Source organism: Mus caroli, unplaced genomic scaffold (assembly GCF_978045245.1).
Source record: "Mus caroli unplaced genomic scaffold, Mus_caroli_1 scaffold_7, whole genome shotgun sequence".
Taxonomy (NCBI): domain Eukaryota; kingdom Metazoa; phylum Chordata; class Mammalia; order Rodentia; family Muridae; genus Mus; species Mus caroli.
In genome coordinates, this window is record NW_028227262.1 from 137,595,615 (window position 1) to 137,614,147 (window position 18,533).

At 34.4% G+C, this 18,533-nt stretch overlaps 1 protein-coding gene across 6 annotated transcripts in view; it reads right to left on the reverse strand.

Moving 5' to 3' along the window:
* The window catches only part of Phf14 (PHD finger protein 14), a 169,834-nt gene that overhangs the window by 69,661 nt on the left and 81,640 nt on the right, over positions 1 to 18,533 (reverse strand). For 5 of the 6 annotated variants that reach the window (XM_029478629.2, XM_085840820.1, XM_021165026.3 and 2 more), the window contains 3 exons: positions 17,570 to 17,738; positions 5,328 to 5,378; positions 5,084 to 5,205 (listed from right to left, as the gene is read on the reverse strand). In XM_029478629.2, coding sequence (XP_029334489.2) covers positions 5,084 to 5,205; positions 5,328 to 5,378; positions 17,570 to 17,738 — 342 coding nt within the window. Of the gene's footprint in view, positions 1 to 3,632; positions 4,480 to 5,083; positions 5,206 to 5,327; positions 5,379 to 17,569; positions 17,739 to 18,533 lie in introns of those variants that run through there. The other variant, XM_021165029.3, reaches the window with a different exon arrangement.

Genomic DNA, 18,533 nt, shown 5'->3' on the forward strand with positions numbered 1-18,533 from the left:
TAATTATAAACCTTCATTTAAATACAAGCACTCCCTTACGATTCAGTCTAGATTTGGAATACTGTTTTTTTTTTTCTTCTGCTTTGATATGAACCCTGTTAAAATTAAAAGATAGTTTCAGGATATGAATTATAGGAAATAAATACATCAAAGATATGTAGCTATGGTACTTCTGCTTTGCCTTTCATATTCAATCTACCATGAGAAGTAGGAACACTAAGTATGCTGTCAAAGTATTAAAATAATTTGTTAAAGCACAGAAGAAGGCAATTTAGTGAGATTGTAAACAGCAATGAAGAAAGATGGGAGGAGCATTTACCTAGTGTGAGCTAGACCTTGCTCAGTCACTAGCACAATGCATACAATAGTCATTCAATAAAAATAGTAATTTTGATATTAGAAGTTTATAAAAAGCCAGTAATGAAGAAATTCTATAAACAAAGCAGTGTAAGAATTCTATGAAATTTAATTCTATCTTTCCTTAAAAAAAAACCAAAAGAATATTTTTAAAGTAACTTGAGTGATCTATTTTTAGTGATATTCAATAACATGGAAATAATGACCATGTTTATAGGGCCAGGATTATAGGGCACTTGCCTACCATGTACAGTATTAGAACAGGAAAAAATATCTTTGAAAATAGTTAACAAAATAACAGCCAAATTCAGGATCACAATCAGTCCAATCAAATCTCAAAGAGAAAAACTCAATTATGATCCAGGAAATTTACAACCCTATACACTAGCTAAAACAAACAAACAAAAAAGTTAATTAAAAATCTAAATACTCAGACTCATTAGAGAATACTTGAAATAAAATCTATTATACATGAATTCTTGCTGGTATCCCTGATAGTTTAATGATGCAACCAAATTTAGTTTCGGAAAAAACATTATGAAGTCAGACATTTAAAATGTGAAAAAAAAAATCAAAATGCTGATAGCATTACTTAGGCATCAAGCTAACCTTATATCCAAAATGGTTCAGTATCTATATAAACTCACCATATACGCAGATGAGATTCCAGCATGCAATTAATAGTGCAGAATTAGCTATAAAACTGAAATAGCTTCACAGATTATTTCCTATCTGCATGCTTCTAACAGCTATATACAAAATAAAATAAAAGGCATCAGCTTAAGAAAATTCACAGATAAGAATTTTCTAGACTCTTTCCTGGTGTGTCTCACACAGGAGGAAAGGGTGCCACACTGTGTTTACCTGGTTAATATAAACTTTGAGGCTTACAGTTCAGTCTTGCTCTCAATTTAATAGCAGAGTAAAAAGCTCATGGAGATGAAAGGACTGCTTATCTCCAAAATTCAACTTTTAAAGAATCAAATACTTTGAAAGAGAAAAATTCTTCCATGTCTACTCTTTTATAGGTATACCAAATTTGCTTCCTTACCTAATACACATATACACATAAGTGTGCATGCATTCTAATTGTACCAAAAAGCAATTCTCATTTTAAACTTTTAAAACACACCTACTAGATACATGTTCTTATATTCAGTGACCTGATTTGCTCATAGATTAAATTTTATAATATTTTTATTAAATAAAAAAGAGCCAATGCTTCTATGAGTTTATTAAGTGCCTGTGATTCGTTTATCAAGTATTTCGGAGGATCCTCGTAGATTAAATTTAATCATAATATTTTTATTAAATAAAAAAGAGTCAATGCTTCTATGGAGTTTATTAAGTGCATGTGATTCATTTATCAAGTATTTCTGAGGATAATAGGTGGAAAAAAGGAAACGGCATCAGCAATTGGATAATCTAAATATAGAACATCTTTATCAAAGCAAGTATGTTCACAGAGAGATATCACAATTTAACAGGCCTCAAGTAGTCCTTTAGCTTTTTAACTGTATTTTTTTTTAAAATTAGGTATTTATTTCATTTACATTTCCAGTGCTATCCCAAAAAGTCCCCCATACCCCCACCCCCCTCTCCCCTACCCACCCATTCCCACTTCTTGGCCCTGGTGTTCCCCTGTACTGAGGCATATAAAGTTTGCAAGACCAATGGGCCTCTCTTTCCAGTGATTGCCCACTAGGCAATCTTTTGATACATATGCAGCTAGAGTCAAGAGCTCTGGGGTACTGGTTAGTTCATAATGTTGTTCCACCTATAGGGTTGCAGACCCCTTTAGCTCCTTGGGTACTTTCTCTAGAGGGCAAATTTATCAGGTAATGTTTAAGTTTAAAAATAACATTTGAAATGTAAATAAAGAAAATATCTGATGAAAAACATAATAAAAGATGGGAAATGGAAGTACTGTTTTTAAAAATTCCTCAAGATTATATTAAAGGCAAATTAAATATTTTTATAACCTTGATAATCCTATTTCTCTCATTTGGTGAAATTAATTTAATCATTTCCAAAAATACATAATAGCATTTACTTGAGGCAATGTTTCTCATTGAGATCAGAGGTCCCTGATAAAGCCACAGCAGCAGGTCAGTGGGCCTCACGATCTCTTCCTCCACAGCAAAGGGATTATACTCAAAGTCTTACACACACAGCTTCTTTGTGAATACTGGGAATATAACTTAGTTTCTTAGTATAGTAAGTAGCCTGCTGACTTAGCTATCTCCCTGCCCTTAAAATGTATCTTTACAAGAAAAAAAGTCATATATAAGAGATCATCATGAAATCCTGGGTTTAATCCCTAAGATTGCAAATTAATTAATTAATTAGTTAATTAATTAATTAAATGAATAAGTGTCTGTGACTAATAAATTAGGTATATTAAAATCAGAGATAAAATACTATGCATGCATGATAAAGGTACAAAACAACCATAAAAATATGACCTTGGAGAAAGGATTTTTCAAATAATGGTGCCAATTCCAAAATAAATGAGATGCCAGACAAACTGACAAATATTAAGTATAAAATTAATTTTACTAAGCAAACAAAATTTTATATAAAATATTTAAATCCAAGAACAGTGGTGTCTAAACTGGACATATTTTTAAAAAAAAACGATAACGTTACAACTAAAAAACACTTGTGGGCATGGAGAGATGGCTCAGCGATTAAGAGCACTGACTGCTCTCAGAGAGGTTCAATTCCCAGCCACCACATGGTGGCTCACAACCATCTGTAATGGCATCTGATGCCCTCTTTTGATGTGTGTGAAGAAAGAGACAGTGTACTCATATAAAAAAGAAAATCTTAAAACAAAACAAAACACTTGTGATATTACCTCATATCCAATTTTAACCTAGAAAATATTAATGAAAACATTGAATTGTATACATATAAATTCCTTTAAAAGTTTTACAGATGGTTTATGCTCCTCTCTCTTAATAAGGCAAACCAGAGAAAGAAGCTAGCTTTCTATATTATCAATTCTAGAGTAGCAAATATTGTCACCTTCCAAAAACTGATAAAATTCTAGATGCTATTTATTGTAATAATGTGAGTAGGAATAAGTGTTCTAGAAGAAAGCCATGAAATAGATAAGAAGGGTAATAATCTCAAAAAATCTTAACAATTCTAGAAGAAAGATGAAACCTATTTTTTGAAAGACAACTAAAATATAATCGTTTGAAAATACCCTAGAAAAAAAGATCTTCTTGAAATAAAAACTGTATTCATTTCTATTATCAAATATATCAAAAAAATAATACAACCCAGTAAAAATCTATATATCCTAACATAAATGATCCAGAAGATAATGTTCTATAGAGATTCCCATAGTTAAAGGAGGGTCAGCAGCATGAAAGCTTGGGGAATTTCAAATTCATCAAGCTCCCCAACCGTATCCCCAGCGCAAGGGAATTTCCTTTCATTGAGTTTTGTTAATTATATGTGGCTATCATTAAAAAAAAAGTCATAGTTTTATGAATACAACTAAGTCATACTTATGCTTCTGGTATCACCACTGACAGTCTTCAAAAATCCATAATGGGAAGACAACTATTCAGGGGTAATTCTCAAAGCTGAGAGAAATTTAACTTGTGATAGGACTTCATCTATAGAGCAGTTCTTATCCTTTTACTTCTTCACTAGAATTTTTACTTCCTCCTAATCTTCTAAAAAAAAACAAACCTAATAACTTTATAACTCAATGCCTTTTATGAGAAGTTATATTCTTAGTGACTGAAATACATGACGCCATTTTAATAGTTAATGTTTTAAATCATACAATACAAATATGTGTTTTATCATTTTTTATTCCTTTTGAAATGTTTACTTTCTTTGTCCCCAGTTAATTGACTATAGATTTATTAAACATCATTTCTAAAACAACTCAGAAAATGCTCCCTTCCACACTGTGTGTCACACTGTTCCACACTGTGTGTCATTGGCCCCTGAAAGACTAGACACTCTTAAATGAGCACTTTTTGCTTTCCATCCATGCCCCACCTCCCCCCATCACTTTGAGTAGTTTCTTCTTTTAGCCAGAGATACAAAGTCTTTGAAGCTTGAGGAGTAGCCACTGAGCAGCATCAGCTGAGGTTCCTGGAAGGTATCATGTTTGACTTAAAAAATTTTTAAAGTACAAAACAAAACAAACAAAGAAGGAATTCAAACAAAAAATAAACTCTATCTAGGCCATCTTTTCACCTTTCTTTATTTCATAACAGAGAAGCATTTAACACATTCATTTTGGAAAGCAATGAGGAAGTGCTATGAAAGCTGTTGCCAATCATCCTCTATCATCACCAATGTGAGTTAACTTCAACTTTTATGATATGCCAAGGGTCTTTAGAAACTGTGGTCTAATGAGATAAATAAACATAATAACCTCAGTACAAGGGACTCAGAACAAATATTTCGGCAGAATCTTACAGAAAGCATTACCAATTTATTCTCAAGAGAAAATGAATTCTCTTGCTCAAGATCCATACTCGCTGTTATTTATATCTCAATTTAGAACATAAACATGTCTAGCACATTAATAAGTGGAGAAAATGTATTTCCAAAGTAGCATTCTCACTAAATAGCATTTTATAAAGGATTTCTTCTGTAGTTGTTTTTACTTTATCTGTCATTAAAAAAATAAAATGATGGGCATTTATTTGGCTTTGACCCCCTAAGGACAAGGTCTCCACATTCAATTTACCTGACGAGATTCTCATTATCTCCAGTTCCTTTGCAAGTTGAACACTCAGTTCTTAAGTCTTCAGCTTTGGGCTTCTTCTGTAACACAGACTGCCTCTGCCTCCTTTCCCTAGGAACTCTTTCCTGCCATACAAAAAAACAAGTAAACAAAACAAATCTGAATAGGAAGAATGGAATGGAAATAACTCAAAGCAAGAAAGTTTCCCTAAGTTCAGACTATGAAAAAGAATTTAACTTATTCAAACCTCATGTTTTTCTTCCTCAGGAACAAAGGTTCGCTTTCGTCCTCTGGTTCTCTGGAAAGAAAATCCATAAAAATTCTTAAGGTTTATCACGATAAATATAAATTTTCTTTGTTACATTTTAGATCTTATGTTGGAAAACTGGTGTTTGTAATTAATGTTGTATTGTTCCAATGCATGTTGCTAAAATTATATCATTTGATATACTACCTTTTTTATATAAATACGCACATATTTGATAGGAAAGAACTAATATTCCAAGACTTTCTTCAGCATTTCATACTTACATGAAATGATTTACTCAGAGTAATTTTTCGGGTCTTACCAGCAATCGCTTCTACAACTAAAACACTGAAACTGGAATCATATCATATCTATTGTTTTCCCACACATGTACCTATGTATGTATGTTTGTGCAATACAAAAAAAAAAAAATCCCTAAGTAACCACAAAAAAGGTAGAAGGCAAAGACCAAAATTCTCAAATTATTAAGATTAGCTAAAATAATTTTGTAAAAAAGTTTATATCCTACATTTGGATTGTATTTGTATTTCATTTGAAAGAAGGCATCCACATGTTTAAAGGAAATAAAATAATGGTGTTTACAGCCAGTATGGTTAAACTCTCTAGCTTACATAGCACGGCTGCTGAAGACTTACAATCCCCATCTGCAGACCACTGCTCTACAGACTAGATAAGACACAAGGTACCACTTAGGTTTTATTCTAGTAGCTGAGATAAAAAACAAAACAACAACAACAACAACAAAACATTTATTTCAAAATGAGAGTGGTGTCAAATAATCCTCACCAGGACTATTTTCTAATATAAATGAATCAATGCTGTAATTGTCAGTTTTTCAGATTAGCTAGTCCCTTGCTAATTAATACCAAAACGCACAAATGTCATACTCTGTGATTTTTCACTGCTAACCAAAATCCAATTAAAGTCATTCAAGACAAGGAAACTTAAGATTTACAACAACACTAATGCATTTATATTAATTTTTTTTCTGACCACAACAGAGGAGTTAGGGGAAGGACTGGAGAAGCTGAAGGGACTTGCAACACCATAGGAAGAACAACAATACGAAGCAGTCCCCCCAGAGCTCCCAGGGACTAAACCACCAATCAAGGAGTACACATGGAGGGATCCATGGCTCCAGCCATATATGTAGCTGAGGATGGCCTTATCTGCCATCAATGGGAGGGGAGGCCCTTGGTCCTATGAAGGTTCGATGTCCCAGTGTAGTGGAATGCTAGGGCAGTGAGACAGGAGTAGGTAGGTGGGTGGATAAGCTCCCTCATAGAAACAGGGGGAAGGGGAGATGGGATAGGGGCCTTGTGAAGGAAAAACAGAGAAGGGGAATAACATTTGAAATGTAAATAAATAAGATAACCAATAAAAAAATAATTGTCAAAAAATGTTCTATTGGGAATTATTTGGTACCTAACTTTGTAATAAATGTTCTTTAAATCTCAGCTGTTAAAATAAATCATTTGTGTTCCATCCAGTCCATAGTAGTGGTCTGCAGATGGGGAGTATAAGTCATTATGACACAATGTTTATTCCATCCAATGTTTCAGAAATTTTGTTTTGATAAAATAAACATAAATAGTTCATTTACAACTAATACACAATTGCACTACACTGTGTAATACAAACACTCAAGATTTGGCAAAAGTTTAAACTATTTTTTCGCTTTCTTGGTATTCATAGTACTGTAACTTTCATAGATAGGCCATTTCAATAAGGCTTCAGAATGGTAAAGAATATTAAAGGGAAAATGCTCAAATTCCCCATTAAAGTTCCACAATCATTTGCATAAAATGCTCCAAGGCTTTTATAACCCTTAATGTGGGGAGGGGGTAGGCAGGTAACTATAATTTATCTAGTTATGAACAATTTTCTTAGCCATTTAGATCACTTGCCTCTGTCTGTCATTTTTTACTTAAAAAATATGATAAGCCACACATCAGAAAAATTTGAACGGTCCCATATATCATGAATTTAATTTTCATTATAATCGTATTAATAGGCATTTTCCTAAGCTTACATCCAAAAATATTCATCAATAAACACTTTTCAGATTCTCAACACTACAATATTAACACTGCTGTGACTAACTTGTACATGTGCAAGCTAGATAGAATATGTCATTACCTCTCAATTAAAGACTACCACTGGAGGGGTAGCAATTTTAGCAACAACACATATAAAATGGAGTGATAAGACCCATGAATTTGTATACTGGCTTTAATAAACTTTTCAATATTAATAAAACAAATGCAAACTATAGCTTGCCCCCTTGCCTTAATAAATTAATATGTAAGAAGAGAAGGAAACACATTAAATTTGTTAATTCCTTCTCCAAAACAATGACCTAAAAGAAGCAGTGTTCTCTACAAGAAAGTAGGGTTCAGTAAAGACTGAAAATGTATTGTGACTACTGTATTTACTATGTCAACAAATACATCTTAAAACATCCCAAAATTTATGAGTCATGGGAAATAAAAATTACAGGACTTCAAAGAAAGTAAAACGGATGCATGAGGGAATGCACAAAGAGAAAGGGACAGGCCCCCGAAAGCCCTCTGGAACTTGTGTAAAAGATGAAAAGTCACCAGATGCATACAGTATAAAGAAATGAAAAACAAAATCGGAAAGCTTTCAAGCTACATTAAAGTTATTAGAAAATATACCCAAAAGTAAATATGATTTTTAAAGTAACTTCAAAAGAGACATGAAGACTCTCATTTATTTGCTTCAAATGTAATTCCTATGCCTAAAAGGAAGAAGATTCTCTCCTCACAAAAACAATGCAGAGAAAATGTCACCATTACGGCTCTCAGCAGGAAGCAAGGCCAGGCTGTCTTCACAGTAGTTCTACAGCATCACCCATAAAATATAAGCAGGAACAAGAGACTGGAACCAAGTCTCAACATTTGAGTCTACCAAGCTAGAAACTATAACAGTAACGACTTCTGAGACCAGTAGGGTGAACTATGGAAATAAACACTCATGTTATACAGAGCTTTTAAAGTTATACCTAAAGTTTAACTAACAAGATTCCTCCTAAATATAAGTCATATTTTAATATCTTTAATATGATACAAATGATGCATCCCTTTAAAAACTGATATAAGAAAACTTGTTAAACAATTTTTAAAAACAAATAGATTTTGCACCATTTCAGTAAGAATGAAACCCGCAAGCTCAACATTGATAAGGAATGTAAAAAACAAAGCAAAACATGTGAACACGGCTACATAGGTGCTACCAGAATAATTAGCTGAGTAACTTAAATTGGTTGAGTAATTGTGTGCTACTACTTTCATATTGACTGAACACAAACCAGGCATTTGGAAAGAAAGAACGTAAAATAGAAAAAAATTGCACCTACCATATATGGACGAGACTGGCCCATGTCTTTATTGATGATTGGTGTGGGTGTAGCTCAGCCTGCTACATAAAACAGGCTAATGAAGCCATGAGGAGCAAGCCAGTAAGCAGAATTTCCCCAAGGCCTCTGCATTGGCTCTGCAATAGCTCCTGACTCCACACTGCTATCTTGATCTCCCTCAGTGATTGACTGTGTTATGGAACGCTAAGGTGAAATAAACCCTTTCCTTCCTAACCTGGTTGTGGTCACAGTGTCTTAATCACAGCAATAAAAAACATATCTAAGACAAGTTGAGAGAAGAAAAATGGATACTGGCTTAGAAATGCAGACAAAATGGGCAGGAACATACTGAAGTCAATTGAATTTAGATTTAATTGTGCTTATTTCATAGACAATTTGGGGGAAAATCAGACTATTTTGTTAATTTGTATACTATTTGTAATTATTTTTAGGGTGGTTGGATTGAATTTGGGGTCTTGAACAAGCTAGGCAAGAGCTTGACCAATAAGATATATCCCCAGCCCTTATCAACTCATTTAATTGAGTCTCTGTCCTGTGCACAAAACTCTTCAAGCAACACTGGTGACCATTTGCAAGGCATCAGTGGGACCAAAGAAAAATAGCATGTTCTAGTATAAGAGAATTCTGATTATTGTTATTTTCTTTATTATCTGAACATTAATTAAAAAGATCCATTTTACCCTATTGTCCATTAACAGAAATAATTTAAACATAAATATAAAGGAAAAAAATCCTTGTGTCATGTGTTTATTCATTCATTAAATTAGTAAGTATTTAAAGGCACTTCATTTTAATGGTAATAAAGACAGAAAGAGTTCCTTGAAAATATTTCATTATCCCTGGCACTGTCCTTTCTAGAACTTCATTATTCAGTCATTTTCTCAACTTCATAATGCCAAACTAGGTTTGACTCTATTAACTCACATAAAAATAGAGAATACTTGCAACAAAGTTTCACTGATAATTTACAATTACATACTGCAAGTCATCAGTTTAAGAATATAAATAGAGCAAAAGGTATATTCTTTTAGGTTTGGGTAAAATATTCTGTAACTAGCCTTAGGTCCAACTGGTGTATAATATCTGTTACCATCTCTGTCAAGTTTTTGTCTGGATGATCTGTCTATTGATGAGAAAAGGGTATTAAAGACTACTACTATCAGGATGTAAGGGTCAATATGTGATTTAAGCTGTAGTAATGTTTCTTTTACTTTACACAAGGATACCCTTGTGTTTGAGGCAGAGATGTTAAGAAATGAAATGTCATCTTCATGGATTTTTTTCTTTGATGAGTATGAAATGTTCTTCCCCAAATTTTTTGATTAGTTTTAGTTTGAAGTTTATTTGGTTAGATATTGTATAGCTATACCAGATTGCTATTCAGGTGTATCTTATTATATTTTGATATATCTTGTTCAACAGCTTGCTCCGTGGTAGAGTCTATTTGAATGTTGAGGTGTGTTTTTAGATGCAGCAGAAAGATGGATCCCGTTTCCATAACCATTCAGTTAGTCTGTCTCATTTTATTGGTGAATGGAGACAACTGATATTGAGAAATATCAATGACCAAAGACTGTTAACTCCCGTTCCTGCTATTTTGTAGTACATATTTGTTATGAGTAAAATCACATGAACATTGCAGTAGATGCAGGAAAGGCCTTTGACCAAATCCAACACTCCTTCATAATAAAAGTCCTGGAGAGATTAGGGATACAAACCTAGACATAATAATGGCAACTTACAGCAAGCCTATAGACAACATCAAATTAAATGGAGAGAAACTCAAAGCATTCCACTATAATCAGAAACAAGACAAGCTTTGTCCACTCTGTCCAAATCTATTCAAGAGTAGTTGAAGTCTTAGCTAGATCAGTTAGACAACTAAAGGAGATCAAGGAGATACAAATTGGAAAGAAAGAAGTCAAAGTATCATTATTTTCAGGTGATATGTTAGTATATATAAGTGACTGTAAAAGTCACAGCTGGGAACTCCTAAAGCCAATAAACACTTTCAGCAAAGTAGTTTAATACAAGGTTAACTCAAAAATAAATTCAGTAGCCCTACTATATAAAGAAATAACACCTTTCACAATAGACTCAAATAATATATCTTGGAGTAACTCTAAACAAACAAGTAAAAGACTTGTGATAAAAACTTCAAGTATTTGAAAAAAAAAAAATCAGAGCTATAGTTGCACCAGTTTGGGAGATGTCAAGAGGGAAAAAAGAAAGTCACCGTTAAAGCATGGGATTTGAGGGGTTGGAGTACAGATTGCCTGATGTTCTAAATAAATATAAACAAACTTAGGTATTACAGGAGACTTTATAGTCCACCTCATTACTAGGCTTCATTCACCAAATTCTACTACCTTTGAGCAGTAAGCAGTGATACACATCTGTAATCCCAGAACTTGAGACTTAAAGCAGGATACTCAAAAAGTTCAATTTCTTGTCTACATAGTAAGTTTAAGTGCAGCCTAGGCTGTGGGAAACCCTATCACAGAAGTTAAAAGGGAAGTTTAACAGTGACTATTTGATAATAAAAATATTATTTACATCTTAAAATAATATTTATATGATTTAAATAAAAAAGATTCTTAAAAATATAACAATCAAATTTATATAGGTAAAAGTCTTTAGAGCAGACATAATGATAGTTACTTTGGGTATAAATTTAGTATCAAAAAGTTATAACAAATTTCACTGCACATTCTAAATTAGAAGTACTTTCTCTCAAATACTCATTTACAGCTAGGATTACAATCTAGAGAAACTCATGTACAAGCAACCTTGAAAATCTTTTCCCTCAAGTTTAAAGGTTAAAAAGAATTGTAAAAATCAACTGGATGAACGTATATCCTCAAAATGTAATGAGTTAATTAGCTGTATTGTGGTTTTCATATCCTTCCACCAGCCAATCTGAGGATAACAACAGCAAAAAGCACTGTATGCAGAAGAGCTGATTGAGTGAGAGCTTTAGCTTTTCAGCTACTCTGACACTGGATTTCATAGTAGTTGAATTAATTAATTTTCATTCCTATCATGTATCTCTCTGCTTTGAGGTGAAATATTACCTAATTGAACTGAAATAAATTAGGCTTTCCTTACCAACGTGTCTAATGAGAGGAATCCCTTTGTAAAGCTTCTATCACTAAAGAGAAGAGGATAGCGACAGGCCTAAAATAAACATATTATTCATGACAAGATACCAGGGTTATTTAGTTTTTTATTCACATATCCTTTCTATTAATTATTATAAAGGAATGAGGAATGAGAAACTTCACTAATTATTACATGGAAAGGGTGATAAAGATCCATCTGGATCTCCAGAAAGGCAAAAGAGCAAAATAACCTTCTAGGTTCACCACTTTGATGTACAATAAAGATGACTTCTGGGCACACAGTAAACCTTCAAGCCACTGCTCTATGTATACATGTATATAAAACCACCAGCAATTTATTTAATCATTTAATGTCTTACATAAGTATGGATAAGAATATCATCATCCTCAGAAAGCAAGAAAAACAGCAGAATGTCTGGGAATCTGGAAGCCACTGTCTAAGTCCTGTGCTAAGCAAGCACTTACTTCCTGGGAGTTTTTCCAAACTTGCTTTCACCCCTATATTTTATCCACTCTCTAGTACTTTTCAGGCTGAGATATCCACAATCAAGGTATTGGCTTGGTATTTCATGGTAAGATAGTAACTGACAATTTCTTTAATGTTCAACAAAGCTCCTTTCAAAAAAAGACAATATTGTTGATATCCACATACCGAGCTACTACTCCTGTGCCAATGAATGAACCATTTGCTGAACTAGCAGAATGTGGTAGTGATTAAGCTGCCACAAGCATATATGGTCTAAGTATGAAGAATATCTAGAATCATTACCAGTACTTCTGCTTGGAAAGTCAGCATAATAGAATAAAAGAACAGGCCCTAGAGCCATGAGATTGAGTTTGAAGCAACCTTATAGGTTGTGGGAACTAAACCAAGGTCCTCTGCAAGAGCAGCTAGCACTCATGACCACTTAGCCAACTCTCCAGTCCCCTTCTTTTCTTCATTAATACCAGCTTTTTCAAGGTTAACATTCAAAAATTCTCTTAACTTTGACAATATTTCACTATGGAAAACAGGAACCTCTACCTGCCCAAGTGACATGCCTCACCTGCCATGGCCACATGTTCTTAGCCTTCTCAAACATTCACTGAGTAGAAACACAGTACTCAAATGCCCAAGACTTATGAGGAACAACTTATTCATAACTACTACATTCCATTCTTAGACCCACACAGTCTCATGGCTATATCATAAAACAAACAAAAAATGCACTCTGTCCAACTTTGAAAGCCCCCACAGTATTCCTTGAACTGGTTCAGCCTGTGGGGAAGTCAAACAGTCCTCTGAGGCGGTAGTGAGGATGATTACAGGAAAGATAGAAAGAAAATGCAGGACGAAGTTATGGGGGGTCTGCTTGGTTTATACCATACTAGCAGCACGTGCATTTCTCATAGCTTTCTTATACTACAGTATCATGGGAAGCAAAACCACAAGCTAACAAACAATTTTGGTAAAATGTACACAGACATTTGTTTGTATCCCAGAAACCTTTCTGTTCCTTCCACCAAGGTCAATAGAATCATCAGCCCCGAGCCTTGAGCCTGCAGCTCCTCTTATCTATCACTCTATGCCTCAGCAGGCCAGGAAATCTGCCAACAGGCCCTGTCCTGCCTGGGAGGCAGAATTTTTCTTTCTTTTTTTTTTCCTCTGCTTCAAAAAAGCAGCAAATGGGTCCTGACACTTCCTGAGCCTCAACACTGGTTAAAAGCCCATAGTCCAAATTCTTTCCTAAAGCTCACGGCATTCTCTTAACTGTAACTTTCTATAAAAATCAAAATACAAACTATAAATTTCCAACATATAATGGTACAGAATATGCTCTGTCATTCCAAAAGGGAGTTACAAAGCCACAGTGAGGAAGGATTGGCCCAAAGAAAGACTGAAACACAGAAGAGCAAACTTCAAGTAGTGTAGTTCCTTTGTCCAATGTCAGAAGGCTCAGCTGGCTCTCCTCTTCTATGCTGGCTGCCTGAAAGATAAATCTCTCTCTTGGGCTGGGTCTGCTTCCTGTTTGCAGTTCTCCACAGCTGAAATCCTTGACTCTAGCATGTCTCATAGCTGAGACCTCACTTCTCATAACAGCAAAACAGGAGGGAGTGAGGACCACTGAGAGTGCCTTCTGCTCTTGTCCTTAGAGACTGCCTGGCTAAATTGAAGAGTGATGGTCTAATTTCTTTGGCAGAAGACATTTAAGACTAGTATTGATGTGTCACATGACTATCAGTAATCACTCTTAGGCAGGTCTACAATAAAAAACAGCAAATGGACAAAAAGAAATACAAAATGAAAAGAAAAACAAAAAAAACCCATAAAAGCCAAGGTATTTTCAAACTTCAAAGCCTGTCCTCCTTACATCCTATTACAGCTCCTCCAACAAGACCACACCTCTTAATCTTTCCCAAATAGGTCTACCAACTGGGGATGATATATTTAAACATATGAGCACACCTGGGCTATTCTCAGTGAAACCATCACAGTAATGTTTAACAAACACTATTCAGAGGGCACTGGGGAAAATAACATTTTGGTGACACAGTATAGCATCAAAGGAGAAGGAGCTCAGACCAGGTGTGGCGGTGGCATACACCTGTAATCCAAGCACTTGGGAGAAATGGACAGGTAGATCTCTGTGGGCTTTAGCCCAATTTGGTCTATGTAATAAAGTTCAGGACAACCAAAGCTACACAGAGAAATCCTGTCTCAAAAACCAACCAACCAACTATAAACAACAACAACAACAAAAAAAAAAAAAAAGAAAAGAAAAAGAGAAATGAAGAGAAATGACTCACTTTCTAAATCTGTCATACAATGACCAAATATTTAAGAAAAAGTCCATTTTTATTTCAACTAAATGTTTATTACACAGACCTCAAAAGAGGATATGAGAAACTGAGAAAGTAATTCATACTGCATAGACTTGTCTCTTGTGAGCTTCCCACGTGTTTATGCTTGGGCCAGAACAGACAGTAGTGTTCTCATGCGTTGCATACCTCCTGTTCATGTTTAGTACTTTCTAAACACATGTATGAAAAAAAAATGCACTGTAGTTTAGTTTCCCTCAATGCTAATTATTTTGGGCATTTGTTTATGAAGTCTTACTCTATCATATTTACTTTACAAGAAATGAATATGTAAAATTTTTGCCAATCTTCTAACTCATTGAAAATACTGAGGTCAAAATATAATGAATTTCTTTTAGAAAGCATTTCTGGTTTCCTATTACTAGGTGCTTAAGTATCTCTTCCAACTGCAACTATTTAAAATAAACGTTTAGTGTATGTTTTCTATTTACATCAACAATTTACCTTCCCTCTACAGACTCATAAATGCTGACCTGCAGTTATGACTTTTTAGGAAAGCTAACTTTTATTTTTTTTCCTTGTGTCAAGACACATTTGTTTTTTCAAAAAATAAAAAACTGTATCCTTGAGGGAGATAAATATTTTGGCTTAGTGCTATTTTGTTTTGTTATTATATTTCATTTTAAGTGTCTTTCCTATTTTAAAGTTACCGTTGGCTTAAAACTTTCCATTTTAAAAATGCATAACACTTTTATATTATTATTACTTGAAGGTTGTTTGTTTGTTTTGGTTTTGGTTTCTCAAGACATGGTTTCTTTGTGTAGCTCTGGTGGTTCTGGAACTCACTCTGTAGAGCATGCTGGCCTCAAACTCAGAGATCTGCCTGCCTCTGTCTCCCAAAGGAATGTACCCCACCATGATAGGCTTTCTGAAACAGTTTTTTAAAGGCAGACCCTTTTAAGATAGATATGAAGTCAGAAATCTTTCTGTCTCTGCTTCCCAAATGCTGGGAATAAAGGCCGTGCACCACTATGCCTGACTATTACTTGAAAAGTCTTCAGAGAAGTCACTTAGATCATTTCATTCACTTATACTTTAAATGCTAATGTAATCAATGAGGTATATTGTTGAGTTGTTCTCTTAGGAAAATCAAACAGTTGTATTTCTAATTGTTACTAGTTAAAACACACACCGGCCCCACCTGACATAAGGTTTTTCTATATAAGATGGGCTGCCCTTACACTTTATTCCTCCTGTCTCAGCCTCCCACATCTGGTAATGCAAATATGCACTACAATACCCAACTGAACTTTATACTGGATTTCAGTGCAGCTGAGATTTTTCCATCTTTTAATGTAATAGTTGTATTTTTACCAATTTTTAATTTTCCTGCCTCTGTTGATGAAAGTGTGAAAGATTCTTTTCATATTGAACATACTATTCTCTCAAACTTTTAAGGAAAATTTATATTCATGATATATACAGAATAATCATAACATTTCCCTAAGCTTCAATCTTTTATTTCAAAACAATATACCATCCAGCGCGCTTAATGCCTTTGGACATAAATGTGCCAGAGCCCATGCATAGAGGTCAGAGGACAACCCATGGTGGTCAATCCAGTCCTTTCTTTTCTTTCGATCTTATTAGGCCCAGAGATGAAATCTAGTGAAGTACAAATAGTCTACAACTCAGCAAATCTATTCTATTCTCTAAATGCTTCTTACCATACTACACAGGGCATTTACAGGATTAACTAAAACAAAGACATTAATAGAAAGCCAAGGAATGACTAAGAGAACAAACCAGAAGCATGATCTATTCTTCCCACAAGAAACTATCAGTCAAATTAAATGAATTACAGCTATATGGGTCTCTATGCATTAATCAAACTAGTAAGGGTTTTATTAAGTGCTCCCAGGGACTAAAACACCAACCAAAGATGACCCATGGCTCCAGCTGCACATGTAACAGAGGATGGCCTTGTCTGGCATCTATGAGAGGGGAGGCCATTGGATCTGTGAAGGCTCAATGCCTCAGCACAGTGGAATGCCAGGTGGGAGTGGGTAGATACGAGGGGGAGCACCCTCATAGAAGCAGGGGGAAGAGAGATGTGGTCAGGGATTTTTAGATGGGAAACCCGAAAATGAGATAACATTTGAAATGTAAATAAAGAAAATATCCAAAAAAATAAATAGGGCTATAAAGATGGCTCAGCAGTTAAGAGCACTGATTGCTCGTTTGAAGGTTCAGAGTTCAAATCCCAGCAAGCACATGGTGGCTTACAACCATCTGTAATGAGATCTGACTCCCTCTTCTGGAGTGTCTGAAGACAGCTACATTGTACTTACATGTAATAAATAAATCTTTAAAAATACAAACATATATACATACACACATACATAAAAGCAAAAAAAAAAAATCAGTAAATGTTGTGTGCTAATGCTAGTAAAAAAAAAAAAAATTTCAGGTCACCAAAGAGAAAGAGTTTGGCTTCTCAATTCACAAAGACTCAAACTTGACAAACGAAATGCTGTTCATGAATACACAGGTTTGAAACACAAAGGGAAAGATTGGGGACTGAGATATATAAAGCAGAGATGAAAGGCAACCTCGACAGGTAAGCTTGTTGAGGGAGGCACAGCAATCTATGGCTTCAGGAATGTTGTGTGTTTTAGTGGAACATTGATTAGGCTGGTGATCAGTATTAGGCTTTTACCTGAACCTACAAACTAGATGTTCAGTTAAATATAATATGCTACATAACATAGAAAACTGATTTCATAGAAATACTTCAGAGCAATATGGACACTTGATTGACTTCAAAGTTATAAACCCTTTATCTGCTTAAAGATTTTGCATTGGGATGTCACTGAAACCAATAAATGAAGAATAAATACCGTGTTCCTTATTGGAATCTTCTTGGGTTCTGGTGGGACATCCTGTGGCACAAACTTCACTGGCTCCTTAATCTGTCTCCTTGATCGTTTTGTTCCATCTGGTAAGGTTTCCATGGCCATCTCTGCTTCCATGTCGCTGCTCCCTGCCTGGTCACACTCTGAGCATTGCCTGAATAAATTTTTATGAAAAATTAAGGTTATAGATCTCTTATCTTCTGATTTTAAGTATAATTCCTATAAATATAAAAAAGTATTCATACATGAATACGCACATACTCAAATACACACAGGTAGTGTGGTAATGACAAACAGAAGCATACCTCTATTCTTGCAAGAATGACTACCATGGCTATATTATAAAAAGCAATTCAGTGTATGCTGTTGTGAACCAACACAAGTCATAGCTCACTGACTAAGAGTATCTTTACTTTGGAAATGGTGCCTTTCTTTTGCAGGTGACATATACTGAAAAGTTTTTTAGGGATATTCAGTCTTTTACTCCTTTACCAGACCTTTTCATTTTATTTAATGACAGTGTGTTGAATATACCATCTGGAGAAAACTCTAGAAAAGATCTGATGAGTTTTGGGGAAAATAGTCATTTTACTCAGTAGGCCAAGTAAATCCTTAATAAAATATAATTTAAAAGGATTAATAAGTAGTTTTCCAAAAGTCTGATTTGTAGTACATTAAATTATTTTTATGATATTTACTTTATGCGCTGATATTTGTACCTTCAAATGTAACTTAAAATTCAAACATCTCTAAACATTTATCACTTAATTCATTCTATCAAAATTTTTATTTTTGATATATCAATGCTATAGGCTCAGATTAAGCTTATTTTTTACTCTTTAATCTGAGATCTTTAATGAAGCAGAGATTAAAGGAATGGCAAACCAATGACTGGCCTAACCTGACACCCAAACCCATGGGAGAGAGCCAACTCCTGACAATATTGATA